General features: G+C 41.4%; 1 protein-coding gene across 1 annotated transcript in view; it reads left to right on the top strand.

The window, feature by feature from the left end:
* Positions 1-13,850, top strand: part of ANXA4 (annexin A4) — a 158,031-nt gene that overhangs the window by 93,705 nt on the left and 50,476 nt on the right. Inside the window, exons 7-8 of the mRNA XM_053718226.1 lie at positions 9,230-9,309; positions 10,611-10,667. Of these exons, the coding sequence (XP_053574201.1) occupies positions 9,230-9,309; positions 10,611-10,667 (137 nt within the window). The remainder of the gene's footprint in view (positions 1-9,229; positions 9,310-10,610; positions 10,668-13,850) is intronic.

Raw genomic sequence — 13,850 nt, 5'->3', positions numbered from 1 at the left:
CATATCTCAGGGATACCTTCTAGACTTCAAATTATCTCCCCCAAGAGGGAGATTTCATCTGTCAAGGTTGTCAACAAACCAGATAAAGAAAGAGGCGTTTCTACGCTGTGTACAAGATCTGTTATTAATGGGAGTGATCCATCCGGTTCCGCGGTCGGAACAAGGACAAGGGTTCTACTCAAACCTGTTTGTGGTTCCCAAAAAAGAGGGAACTTTCAGGCCAATCTTAGATTTAAAGATTCTAAACAAATTCCTAAGAGTTCCATCCTTCAAAATGGAAACTATTCGGACAATCTTACCCATGATCCAAAAGGGTCAGTACATGACCACAGTGGATTTAAAAGATGCTTACCTTCACATACCGATCCACAAGGATCATCACCGGTATCTAAGGTTTGCCTTCTTAGACAGGCACTACCAGTTTGTAGCTCTTCCATTCGGATTGGCTACGGCTCCAAGAATCTTCACAAAGGTTCTGGGTGCCCTTCTGGCGGTACTAAGACCGCGAGGGATTTCGGTAGCTCCGTACCTAGACGACATTCTAATACAAGCTTCAAGCTTTCACACTGCCAAGTCTCATACAGAGTTAGTTCTGGCATTTCTAAGGTCGCATGGATGGAAAGTGAACGAAAAGAAGAGTTCTCTTTTTCCTCTCACAAGAGTTCCATTCTTGGGGACTCTTATAGATTCTGTAGAAATGAAGATTTACCTGACAGAAGACAGGTTAACAAAGCTTCAAAATGCATGCCGTGTCCTTCATTCCATTCAACACCCGTCAGTAGCTCAATGCATGGAGGTGATCCGCTTAATGGTAGCGGCAATGGACATAGTACCTTTTGCACGCCTACACCTCAGACCGCTGCAATTGTGCATGCTAAGTCAGTGGAATGGGGATTACTCAGATTTGTCCCCTACTCTGAATCTGAATCAAGAGACCAGAAATTCTCTTCTATGGTGGCTTTATCGGCCACACCTGTCCAGGGGGATGCCATTCAGCAGGCCAGACTGGACAATTGTAACAACAGACGCCAGCCTACTAGGTTGGGGCGCTGTCTGGAATTCTCTGAAGGCTCAGGGACTATGGAATCAGGAGGAGAGTCTCCTTCCAATAAACATTCTGGAATTGAGAGCAGTTCTCAATGCCCTTCTGGCTTGGCCCCAATTAACAACTCGGGGGTTCATCAGGTTTCAGTCGGACAACATCACGACTGTAGCTTACATCAACCATCAGGGAGGGACAAGAAGCTCCCTAGCAATGATGGAAGTATCAAAGATAATTCGCTGGGCAGAGTCTCACTCTTGCCACCTGTCAGCAATCCACATCCCGGGAGTGGAGAACTGGGAGGCGGATTTCTTGAGTCGCCAGACTTTTCATCCGGGGGAGTGGGAACTTCATCCGGAGGTCTTTGCCCAAATACTTCGACGTTGGGGCAAACCAGAGATAGATCTCATGGCGTCTCGCCAGAACGCCAAACTTCCTCACTACGGGTCCAGATCCAGGGATCCGGGAGCGGTTCTGATAGATGCTTTGACAGCACCTTGGAACTTCGGGATGGCTTATGTGTTTCCACCCTTCCCGCTGCTTCCTCGATTGATTGCCAAAATCAAACAGGAGAGAGCATCAGTGATTCTAATAGCGCCTGCATGGCCACGCAGGACTTGGTATGCAGATCTAGTGGACATGTCATCCTGTCCGCCTTGGTCTCTACCTCTAAGACAGGACCTTCTGATACAGGGTCCATTCAAACATCAAAATCTAACTTCTCTGAAGCTGACTGCTTGGAAATTGAACGCTTGATTTTATCAAAACGTGGTTTTTCTGAGTCGGTTATTGATACCCTGATACAGGCTAGGAAGCCTGTTACCAGAAGGATTTACCATAAAATATGGCGTAAATACCTATACTGGTGCGAATCCAAAGGTTACTCCTGGAGTAAGGTTAGGATCGCTAGGATATTGTCTTTTCTACAAGAAGGTTTAGAAAAGGGTTTATCAGCTAGTTCATTAAAGGGACAGATTTCAGCTCTGTCCATCTTGTTACACAGGCGTCTGTCAGAAAATCCAGACGTCCAGGCTTTTTGTCAGGCTTTAGCTAGGATCAAGCCTGTGTTTAAAGCTGTTGCTCCGCCATGGAGTTTAAACTTAGTTCTTAACGTTTTACAAGGTGTTCCGTTTGAACCCCTTCATTCCATTGATATAAAATTGTTATCTTGGAAAGTTCTGTTTTTAATGGCTATTTCCTCGGCTCGAAGAGTCTCTGAGTTATCAGCCTTACATTGTGATTCTCCTTATCTGATTTTTCACTCGGACAAGGTAGTTCTGCGTACTAAACCTGGGTTCTTACCTAAGGTAGTCACTAACAGGAATATCAATCAAGAGATTGTTGTTCCATCCTTGTGTCCAAATCCTTCTTCAAAGAAGGAACGTCTTCTACACAATCTGGATGTAGTTCGTGCCCTCAAGTTCTACTTGCAGGCAACTAAAGATTTTCGCCAAACTTCTTCCCTGTTTGTCGTTTATTCTGGACAGAGGAGAGGTCGAAAAACTTCTGCTACCTCTCTCTCTTTTTGGCTTCGTAGCATAATACGTTTAGCCTATGAGACTGCTGGACAGCAGCCTCCTGAAAGAATTACAGCCCACTCCACTAGAGCTGTGGCTTCCACTTGGGCCTTTAAGAATGAGGCCTCTGTTGAACAGATTTGCAAGGCTGCAACTTGGTCTTCGCTTCATACTTTTTCCAAATTTTACAAATTTGACACTTTTGCTTCTTCGGAGGCTATTTTTGGGAGAAAGGTTCTTCAGGCAGTGGTTCCTTCTGTATAATGAGCCTGCCTATCCCTCCCGTCATCCGTGTACTTTTGCTTTGGTATTGGTATCCCAGAAGTAATGATGACCCGTGGACTGATCACACATAACAGAAGAAAACATAATTTATGCTTACCTGATAAATTCCTTTCTTCTGTTGTGTGATCAGTCCACGGCCCGCCCTGTTTTAAGGCAGGTAAATATTTTTTAAATTATACTCCAGTCACCACTTCACCCTTGGTTACTCCTTTCTCGTTGATTCTTGGTCGAATGACTGGGACTGACGTAGAGGGGAGGAGCTATATGCAGCTCTGCTGGGTGAATCCTCTTGCATTTCCTGTTGGGGAGGAGTTATATCCCAGAAGTAATGATGACCCGTGGACTGATCACACAACAGAAGAAAGGAATTTATCAGGTAAGCATAAATTATGTTTTTGTGCTTTATTGACAAGTTTAAGCCTGTTTAACATGTCTGTGCCTTCAGATAAGCTATGTTCTATATGTATGAAAGCCAATGTGTCTCCCCCTTCAAAATTGTGTGATAATTGTGCCATAGCGTCCAAACAAAGTAAGGACAGTACTGCCACAGATAATGAAATTGCCCAAGATGATTCCTCAGATGAAGGGAGTAGACATGGTTCTACATCATCTCCTTCTGTGTCTACGTCAGTTTTGCCCACGCAGGAGGCCCCTAGTACTTCTAGCGCGCCAATGCTTATTACCATGCAACAATTGACGGCTGTAATGGATAACTCCATAGCAAATATTTTATCCAAAATGCCTGCGTATCAGAGAAAGCGCGATTGCTCTGTTTTAAACACTGAAGAGCAGGAGGGCGCTGATGATAATTGTTCTGTCATACCCTCACACCAATCTGAAGGGGCCATGAGGGAGGTTTTGTCAGATGGGGAAATTTCAGATTCAGGAAAAATTTCTCAACAGGCTGAACCTGATGTTGTGACATTTAAATTTAAATTAGAACATCTCCGCGCACTGCTTAAGGAGGTGTTATCTACTCTGGATGATTGTGACAACTTGGTCATTCCAGAAAAATTATGCAAGATGGCCAAGTTCCTAGAGGTTCCGGTGCACCCCGACGCTTTTCCTATACCCAAGCGGGTGGCGGACATAGTGAATAAGGAGTGGGAGAAGCCCGGCATACCTTTTTGTTCCCCCTCCTATATTTAAGAAATTATTTCCTATGGTCGACCCCAGAAAGGACTTATGGCAGACAGTCCCTAAGGTCGAGGGGGCAGTTTCTACTCTAAACAAGCGCACTACTATTCCTATCGAGGATAGTTGTGCTTTCAAAGATCCTATGGATAAAAAATTGGAAGGTTTGCTTAAAAAGATTTTTGTACAGCAAGGTTACCTTCTACAACCCATTTCGTGCATTGTTCCTGTCACTACAGCAGCGTGGTTCTGGTTCGAGGAACTAGAAAAGTCGCTCAGTAGAGAGACTCCATATGAGGAGGTTATGGACAGAGTTCACGCACTTAAGTTGGCTAACTCTTTTATTTTAGATGCCGCTTTGCAATTAGCTAGATTAGCGACGAAAAATTCAGGGTTTGCAATTGTGGCGCGCAGAGCGCTTTGGCTAAAGTCTTGGTCAGTGGATGTATCATCCAAGACAAAATTGCTTAACATCCCCTTCAAGGGTAAAACTCTCTTTGGACCAGAATTGAAAGAGATTATCTCAGACATCACTGGGGGAAAGGGTCACGCCCTCCCACAAGATAGGCCTTTCAAGGCCAAGAATAAGTCTAATTTCCGTTCCTTTCGTAATTTCAGGAACGGACCGGCCTCTAATTCTGCATCCTCTTAAGCAAGAGGGTAATGCCTCACAGTCCAAACCAGCCTGGAAACCGATGCAAGGCTGGAACAAGGGTAAGCAGACCAAGAAGCCTGCTACCGCTAACAAAACAGCATGAAGGAGTAGCCCCCGATCCGGGACCGGATCTAGTGGGGGGCAGACTCTCTCTCTTTGCTCAGGCTTGGACAAGAGATGTTCAGGATCCCTGGACGCTAGAAATAGTTTCTCAGGGTTATCTTCTGGAATTCAAGGAACTACCCCCAAGGGGAAGGTTCCACATGTCTCACTTATCCTCAAACCAAATAGACAGGCGTTCTTACATTGTGTAGAAGACCTGTTAAAGATGGGAGTGATACACCCAGTTCCAATGACGGAACAAGGAATGGGATTTTACTCAAATCTGTTCCTAGTTCCCAAAAAAGAGGGAACCTTCAGACCAATTCTGGATTTAAAGATCCTAAACAAATTTCTCGGGGTACCATCGTTCAAAATGGAAACCATTCGAACGATTCTACCCACTATCCAGGAAGGTCAATTTATGACTACCGTGGATCTAAAGGATGCGTACCTACATATTCCTATCCACAAAGAACATCATCAGTTCCTAAGGTTCGCCTTTCTGGACAAACATTACCAGTTTGTGGCCCTCCCATTCGGATTAGCCACTGCTCCAAGGATTTTCACAAAGGTACTCGGGTCCCTTCTAGCGGTTCTAAGACCGAGGGGCATTGCAGTAGTACCATACTTGGACGACATTCTAATACAAGCGTCGTCCCTTTCAAAAGCAAAGGCTCATACAGACATCGTTCTGGCCTTTCTCAGATCTCACGGATGGAAGGTGAACATAGAAAAAAGTTCTCTGTCTCCGTCAACAAAAGTTCCCTTCTTGGGAACAATAATAGATTCCTTAGAAATGAGGATCTTTCTGACAGATGTCAGAAAGTCAAAACTTCTAAGCGCTTGTCAAGTTCTTCATTCTGTTCCACGTCCTTCCATAGCTCAGTGCATGGAAGTAGTAGGGTTGATGGTTGCAGCAATGGACATAGTTCCTTTTGCACGAATTCATCTAAGACCTTTACAACTGTGCATGCTGAAACAGTGGAATGGGGACTATACAGACTTGTCTCCAGTGATTCAAGTAGATCAGAAGACCACAGATTCACTCCGTTGGTGGATATCCCTGGACCACCTATCCCAGGGAATGAGCTTCCGCAGACCAGAGTGGGTCATTGTCACGACCGACGCCAGTCTGGTGGGCTGGGGTGCGGTCTGGGAATCCCTGAAAGCTCAGGGACTATGGTCTCGGGAAGAGTCTCTTCTCCCGATAAACATTCTGGAACTAAGAGCGATATTCAATGCTCTCAGGGCTTGGCCTCAGCTTGCAAAGGCCAGATTCATAAGATTCCAATCAGACAACATGACGACTGTTGCGTATATCAATCATCAGGGGGGAACAAGGAGTTCCCTGGCGATGAAAGAAGTAACCAAAATAATACAATGGGCGGAGAATCACTCCTGCCATCTATCTGCGATCCACATCCCAGGTGTGGAAAACTGGGAAGCGGATTATCTGAGTCGTCAGACATTCCATCCGGGGGAGTGGGAACTCCACCCGGAGATTTTTGCCCAATTGACTCAATTATGGGGCATTCCAGACATGGATCTGATGGCGTCTCGTCAGAACTTCAAGGTTCCTTGCTACGGGTCCAGATCCAGGGATCCCAAGGCGACTCTAGTGGATGCACTAGTAGCGCCTTGGACCTTCAACCTAGCTTATGTGTTTCCACAGTTTCCTCTCATTCCCAGGCTGGTAGCCAGGATCAAACAGGAGAGGGCCTCAGTGATCTTGATAGCTCCTGCGTGGCCACGCAGGACTTGGTATGCAGACCTGGTGAATATGTCATCGGTTCCACCATGGAAGCTACCTTTGAGACAGGACCTTCTTGTTCAGGGTCCATTCGAACATCCAAATCTGGTCTCCCTCCAGCTGACAGCTTGGAGATTCAACGCTTGATTCTATCAAAGCGTGGGTTTTCAGATTCTGTGATACTCTGGTTCAGGCCAGAAAACCGTTAACTAGAAAGATTTACCATAAAATATGGAAAAGATATATCTGCTGGTGTGAATCCAAGGGATTCCCTTGGAATAAGATAAAAATTCCTAAGATTCTTTCCTTTCTGCAAGAAGGTTTGGATAAAGGATTATCTGCGAGTTCTCTAAAGGGACAGATTTCTGCTTTATCTGTCTTACTACACAAACGACTGGCAGCTATGCCAGATGTTCAAGCATTTGTTCAGGCTCTGGTCAGGATCAAGCCTGTTTACAGACCTTTGACTCCTCCCTGGAGTTTAAATCTAGTTCTTTCAGTTCTTCAACGGGTTCCGTTTGAGCCTCTACATTCCATAGATATTAAGTTGTTATCTTGGAAAGTTTTGTTTTTGGTTGCTATTTCTTCTGCTAGAAGAGTTTCAGAGTTATCTGCTCTGCAGTGTTCTCCGCCCTATCTGGTGTTCCATGCAGATAAGGTGGTTTTGCGTACTAAGCCTGGTTTTCTTCCGAAAGTTGTTTCTAACAAAAATATTAACCAGGAGATAGTTGTACCTTCTTTGTGTCCGAATCCAGTTTCAAAGAAGGAACGTTTGTTACACAATTTGTACGTAGTCCATGCTCTAAAATTCTATTTAGAAGCTACAAAAGATTTCAGACAAACATCTTCTCTGTTTGTCGTCTATTCTGGTAAAAGGAGAGGTCAAAAAGCGACTTCTACCTCTTTTTCCTTTTGGCTTACGAGACTGCTGGACGGCAGCCTCCTGAAAGAATCGCAGCTCACTCCACTAGGGCTGTGGCTTCCACATGGGCCTTCAAGAACGAGGCTTCTGTTGATCAGATATGTAAGGCAGCGACTTGGTCTTCACTGCACACTTTTGCCAAATTTTACAAATTTGATACTTTTGCTTCTTCGGAGGCTATTTTTGGGAGAAAGGTTTTGCAAGCCGTGGTGCCTTCCGTTTAGGTAACCTGATTTGCTCCCTCCCTTCATCCGTGTCCTAAAGCTTTGGTATTGGTTCCCACAAGTAAGGATGACGCCGTGGACCGGACACACCAATGTTGGAGAAAACAGAATTTATGCTTACCTGATAAATTACTTTCTCCAACGGTGTGTCCGGTCCACGGCCCGCCCTGGTTTTTTAATCAGGTCTGATGAATTATTTTCTCTAACTACAGTCACCACGGTACCATATGGTTTCTCCGATATTTTTCCTCCTGTCGGTCGAATGACTGGGGTGGGCGGAGCCTAGGAGGGACTATATGGCCAGCTTTGCTGGGACTCTTTGCCATTTCCTGTTGGGGAAGAGATATTCCCACAAGTAAGGATGACGCCGTGGACCGGACACACCGTTGTAGAAAGTAATTTATCAGGTAAGCATAAATTCTGTTTTTTTTTTTGTTGTTTTTTTTTACATATTCCCCAATTTTGCATAACCAACAGTTATATTAATACACTTTTTAACTCTGATTACCTTGTATCCAAGCCTCTGCAAACTGCCCCCTTAGTTCATTTCTTTTGACAGACTTGCATTTTAGCCAATTTAGTGCTGACTTCTAGGTAAATCTACTGGCGTGAGCACAATGTTATCTATATGGCACACATGAACTAGCTGTGAAAAGCTGTCCAAATGCACTGAGATAAGAGGCGGCCTTCAAGGGCTTAGAAATTAGCATATGAGCCTACCTAGGTTTAGCTTTCAACAAAATAATACGGAGAGAATAAATCAAATTAGTGTTTCTTAAATGAATGCCAAATAACTGAATTATGCACATGCCTAGTGGACACCCCTGCATACTAAAGAGCTCACTGACTTTAAATGTGGCACTCTCATATGATGCCACCTTTGCCATAAGTCAGTTTGTGAAATTTCTGTCCGCGATCCCAGTTAGGAAGCCATTATGGCTTCAGGACAGCAGAACGACTAGGCCGTTCCATGCCGTCCTAACGGCGCTAAAGCCCAGGGCGGTTAGGACGGCATGGAACGATCTAACGGCAGTAGGGGTTCATCAAACTTTAAATTATTAAACTTGTACGCCAAAGTAAATATTTAGCAAACGGATATGAAATAATTCACACGTCATTAATTGATACTAGTAAAGTGGGGGGAAAAAACTGTAGATGTGTGGAAACCTCCATGGAAAAATCTTATTGTGTTTTTTTTCATGCTTGACCAATCAAAGTATTCTAAAACAGACGTTCCTGTTCTATTCATAATATGGACGGCTTACTCATTCAAATGATGGGAGTTCTAATGGGCCAGATTACCATAGAAATCCAGATGGAAAAAAATTTAAATAAACGCCCAGGACTACTAGATGGGGAAAAAAATTAAAAATAATAATAAGCCCAGGAGTACCCAAAAGGAACACTTTTTTTTTTTGCACAACAAACTAATACACTACTTTCCCTGTATTTATTTAATATATATATATATATATCTGAGTATCGCAAAGCAACATCTCTCTCTTTACTCCTCTTTGTATATACTCTTTGTATCTATAATACGTACTTTTAATTCTTATGATAAAGGTGACTGATATAATTTATTTTTTGGTTTGCAGAATACAAGAAATCCCTTGAGGATGACATTTGCTCTGACACATCTTTCATGTTTCAACGAATCCTTGTGTCCTTGGCCACTGTATGTATTAATTATGTTTGCTGTTAAGTATAATACCAATGAGTATAATATAAATATACTAAATAGAGTGTCATTGCTTATGCTTGAACAAGTGCCATAAACCTACATATCCACTAGATCCATGAGCATATGTACTGAGTTCTCTTCCAAGGGTCTTCCCAAGTTGTGTTTTCAGTTATATGCATCAGGTAGGTAGGGGTGTATGGTGAGAGGTAGAGGAGTAATGTGAAATGACAGACAGATGTTTTGCAATAAGCAACCTCAGGTAATATAAAGTTTTACCATGGTTCAGACATAAACAAGATTTATTTTGAAATAATTGGGTTGGGGCAATTTAAAGGGTCATAATAGCTGAAAAATGACATACCTATCGACCCGCAAAGGGGTTAAACATACAGTTTAAGTGCTGCTCTGGACCTGCAGTGCACTGCTTGTCCCAAGCAGAAACCCGCAGCTGATCCAATCGGCAGCGCTAGTCGGACATCCCATCTGTGCAGCTAGCTCTGCTGATTGGATCAGTGGCTGCTCCACTCGGGGCCAACAGGGCACCTCCTGGTTTAAAGTGGCACTTCTGTGTGTTTAACCCCTTTTGTAGAGGTTAAACACACAGTAGAGCAGGGTCGATAGTTGAAAAATGACATGTTCTAATCGATTATAGCATGTAATTTTATAACTATTAGGGTCCTTTTAATACCTTGCAATATTATAACATTTTCTGTTATTTATAAATGTTACTTAAAAGGACAATAAACCCAAATTTTTTTTCTGTCATGATTTGGATAGAACATACAACTTTAAAAAAACTTTCCAGTTTACTTCTATTATCAAATTTGCTTCATTCTCTTGTTATGCTTTGTTGGAATAGCAGTAATGCACTATTGGTTTCTAACTGAATACATGGGCGAGCCAATGACAATCGGGTTTATCTATCTCAGCAGCTAGAACCTAGGTTCTTTGCTGCTCCTGAGGTTTCCTAGATAAACCTTTCAGCAAAGGATAACAAGAGAAGGAAGTAAATTAGAGGTAAATTGGAAAGTTGTTTAAAATTGTATGTTCTACCTAAATCATGAAAGAAAAATGTTGGGTTTCATGTCCCTTTAAGCTATTCAAAGCCTAAATTTACTGCATAATTTCATGTTAATTATAATGTGTGCAACAAAAATATTAGCTTTAATTTTAGCTGGGTGGTCAGTAAAATTAGCTGGGTGGTGTGCCTATTAAATAGGGAGAACAGTTTGTGTATCTATATCTCTGTCTCTATATAATAGTCTTTTTACATTTTTTGCAAATGTCCTTAACAGGGTGGGAGAGATCAAAGCAGCAACGTGGATGATTCACTTGCTAAGCAGGATGCTAAGGTGAGTGCCTGAAATTGATGCTTATAGAAGATGTTTTAGCAAACCACAACTAGACTTGTTCGTATGGTTTATTTGACATTAGAGGTGAATATTATAAAATCATTGCAATGTTTTTAAACAAGTCAACCAATTGGCAGCATATTGTAAAGAGAAATAGGTGGCTAGGAAAAGAGGCTGGAATAAAAAATAAAGTAATGCCAACCATGTTCGTTTAGAACTTAATTTGGTCTGTTTCCTACTTGGCTCTAAAGCCTCAATGCTATTTCATTATCACTGACTGTAGCAGATTTATGGTAGTGCATTTCATCAACATAAAATTGTTAGCAACGTGTCTGTGCTCTGCAGAAAGCTCTACACTGCAAACAGACAATATTGTATTGTCCGAGGGACTGGTTGCACAAGACCCCTCTGTATCTACACCTCTCCTAAAAACACAGCCCCCTACTTTCCTCCCTACCCATCATTCCATCCTAACTGTCTCACTTTTATATAATCACTCAATACAATAACTTTTCTCTCCTAGAGATTTTGTGAATGAAAGACTAAAAGCCGCACCACGTGTTCTGTCACACCACATATTTATGATGTCTATGCCTCCATAGGTTTACCTTTTACACAGTTCCAAGAACTTTATGTAAAACAGATCTACACCCACTCAGTGCAAGCTACCTTTCAAGGATTTCAGAAAAAATACTTTCTTCCCACTTACTCTGTTACTCTTCTAGTTTAACATATATTAATAATTCTATTAGTCTCAGTACTTTATCTGCTTAGTACCTTTTTTGTTTTAGCTCATTTCCATAAGAGCATACTGACATATGCTTTCTTGGGCACTATGTCACCAGTGTTTGCAACTGTGTGTAGCAATGTTAAACATATAGTACTCCGATATGTGAACGCTCCTGAACCTACATCAAGTATGCTCTCGCAGAATAAAGATGAAACGATAACAGAAGTACATTTTATTTCTAATTGTACATTCCATCTGAATGATGACAGTTTAATTTTGACTTCCATGCCGGGCGGTAACTTATTAGAGGATAACTAATATACTGAGCTAAAGAGGTCTATACGTGAGATTTTTTTTTTCTCAGTATTTAAAATGCAGCATTTTCTGAGAGTTTTAGTGAAATCATAAATTAATCTTTTATTCCACATCTCCTGCAAGGCGATATCACTCTGACTCATTGTGTATGTGTGTGGGAGAAAATGTATGTGCATTACTTAAAGGGACATGAAACCTAATAATTTTTCTTTCATAATTCAGAGAGCATGCAATGTTTTTTTTTTTTTTTTTTTTTATATATATATATATATATATATATATATATATATATATGAGCATGCAATGTTAATCAACTTTCTAATTTACTTCCATTATAAAATGTTCTTCATTCTCTTGGTATCTTTTGTTAAAAAGCAGGGATGTACGCTTTAGAGCACTATATGGCAGCAGTTTTGCAAGAATTTTATCCATTTGCAAGAGCACTAGATGGCAGTGCTATTTCCTGCCAAGTAGTGCTCTAGATGCCTACCTAGGTATCTCTTCAACAGAAGAATATCATGAGAACAAAGCACATTTCATAATAGAAGTAAATTGAAACTTTTTTAAAAAAAAAATTGTATGTATGCTCTGTCTGAATCGCAAAATAAATGTTTGGGTTGCATATCCCTTATAAGCATGTATACAGGGGCTACTATAGAAGGTTGTACAACCCGCATTGTCAAAGAAGAAAAAAAAGTAGGTTTTATACAGGGTCAGATATAAATATAGTATACCCTGCGCAAACACTCAGTGACAGTGTACCTCTAGCTCACCTCAAAGGGTTCCCTAGAAAGCCCCTGGGTAGTTAACAAGAAATAGAGGGGAGCGCCAATACAGGCTGAGGTATAGGTAAAAAAGTATTAATCGTGTATTTAAATTTAAAAACAATTGGATTCGGCTATAAAAGATATAATAAAATAGGATGAGATAAAATAGGGTATGATAAAATAGATTACGATAAAGTATCTATTTTAATACAATATACAAAACAAAAATGGCAAAATACATATAATCAATACCATGGATCCATGTAACAAACAAACTGTATACAAAATGAATACAGAGATATAAAATTAATAACAGTGCATAAAAACAAAGAACAACACTGTAGGGCTAGAGTGAATGAATGCGAATGGCCTGAGGACCAAAGAGGTCCAAATTTAGTTGGTCCTCAGGGAGGTGACAATCAACCCGATCGTACTCGATCGGGTTGAATTGTTGCGATTCCTGTCCTCCTGCTCAGAGCAGACAGACAGGGTTATGGAGCAGCTGTCTTTGTGACCGCTGCTTCATAACTGCTGTTTCTGGTGAGTCTAAAGACTTGCCAGAAACACGGGCCGTCAAGCTCCTTTTGGAGGTGGATAAATAGGCCCCTCTGTGTTTCCAGTTCAAAAGTTGGCACTCACCCTTCATCTGTTATGTGTGTGTGTGTGTGTGTGTATGTGTATGTATGTATGTGTGTATGTGCGCTAATTTTTTCTTTGAGTGTAGTGTTGGTACATTTTACTTTCTGTAGCTTATTCAGAATTAGCAATGTGTTCCTGGCGTAGGAGTGAATGTCTATCACTTTTGCCTGTAACCTTGCATCTAAATATTTACTTGGTTTCTCTGTAAGGGAATTAATGCTACAGACTATAGGTCTCCGTGGTGGGAATTGTGTGTCTGGGTAACAAGTAAAATATTGCTACTTTAGGGATATATAACAGTAATTATGCTTCCTCATTGTTACCTGCACCTAGATTAAAAACCTCTCGTATTAAGCTGTTTTACAAATATCTCAGGATTTCTAAGCAGACATCTATATTAATATTTTTTTCATTTAGCTTCCTGAACAAACATTGTCTTTGGCAACAGGAAATAATTCCTCCCTTGTCCCTTTTGATCTGAATAATATTCCATTTCATAATTTCTGTTAAAGGGACACTAAACACTTTGGGATTTAGTTATAAATTGTTTAATTATTTACCCCAAGGCAGAACATGCAGTGATCTGAGATGTCATCGCAGAAAATGCAGCATATCTACAGAAAGAATGGGACACATGCAAGAACTTTTAGCACTTACACTGTGTAGCACTGCTCCACATTAGACAGTTCTCTTCAAACAAAGCTTTGCTCTGGTTGCACTGTGTAGTTTTTT

This window comes from Bombina bombina, chromosome 6 (genome assembly GCF_027579735.1).
Source record: "Bombina bombina isolate aBomBom1 chromosome 6, aBomBom1.pri, whole genome shotgun sequence".
In the NCBI taxonomy this organism is placed as follows: Eukaryota; Metazoa; Chordata; class Amphibia; order Anura; family Bombinatoridae; genus Bombina; species Bombina bombina.
The sequence above is the reverse complement of the archived record's forward strand: the minus strand, read 5'-3'. Positions and strand labels throughout refer to the sequence as shown.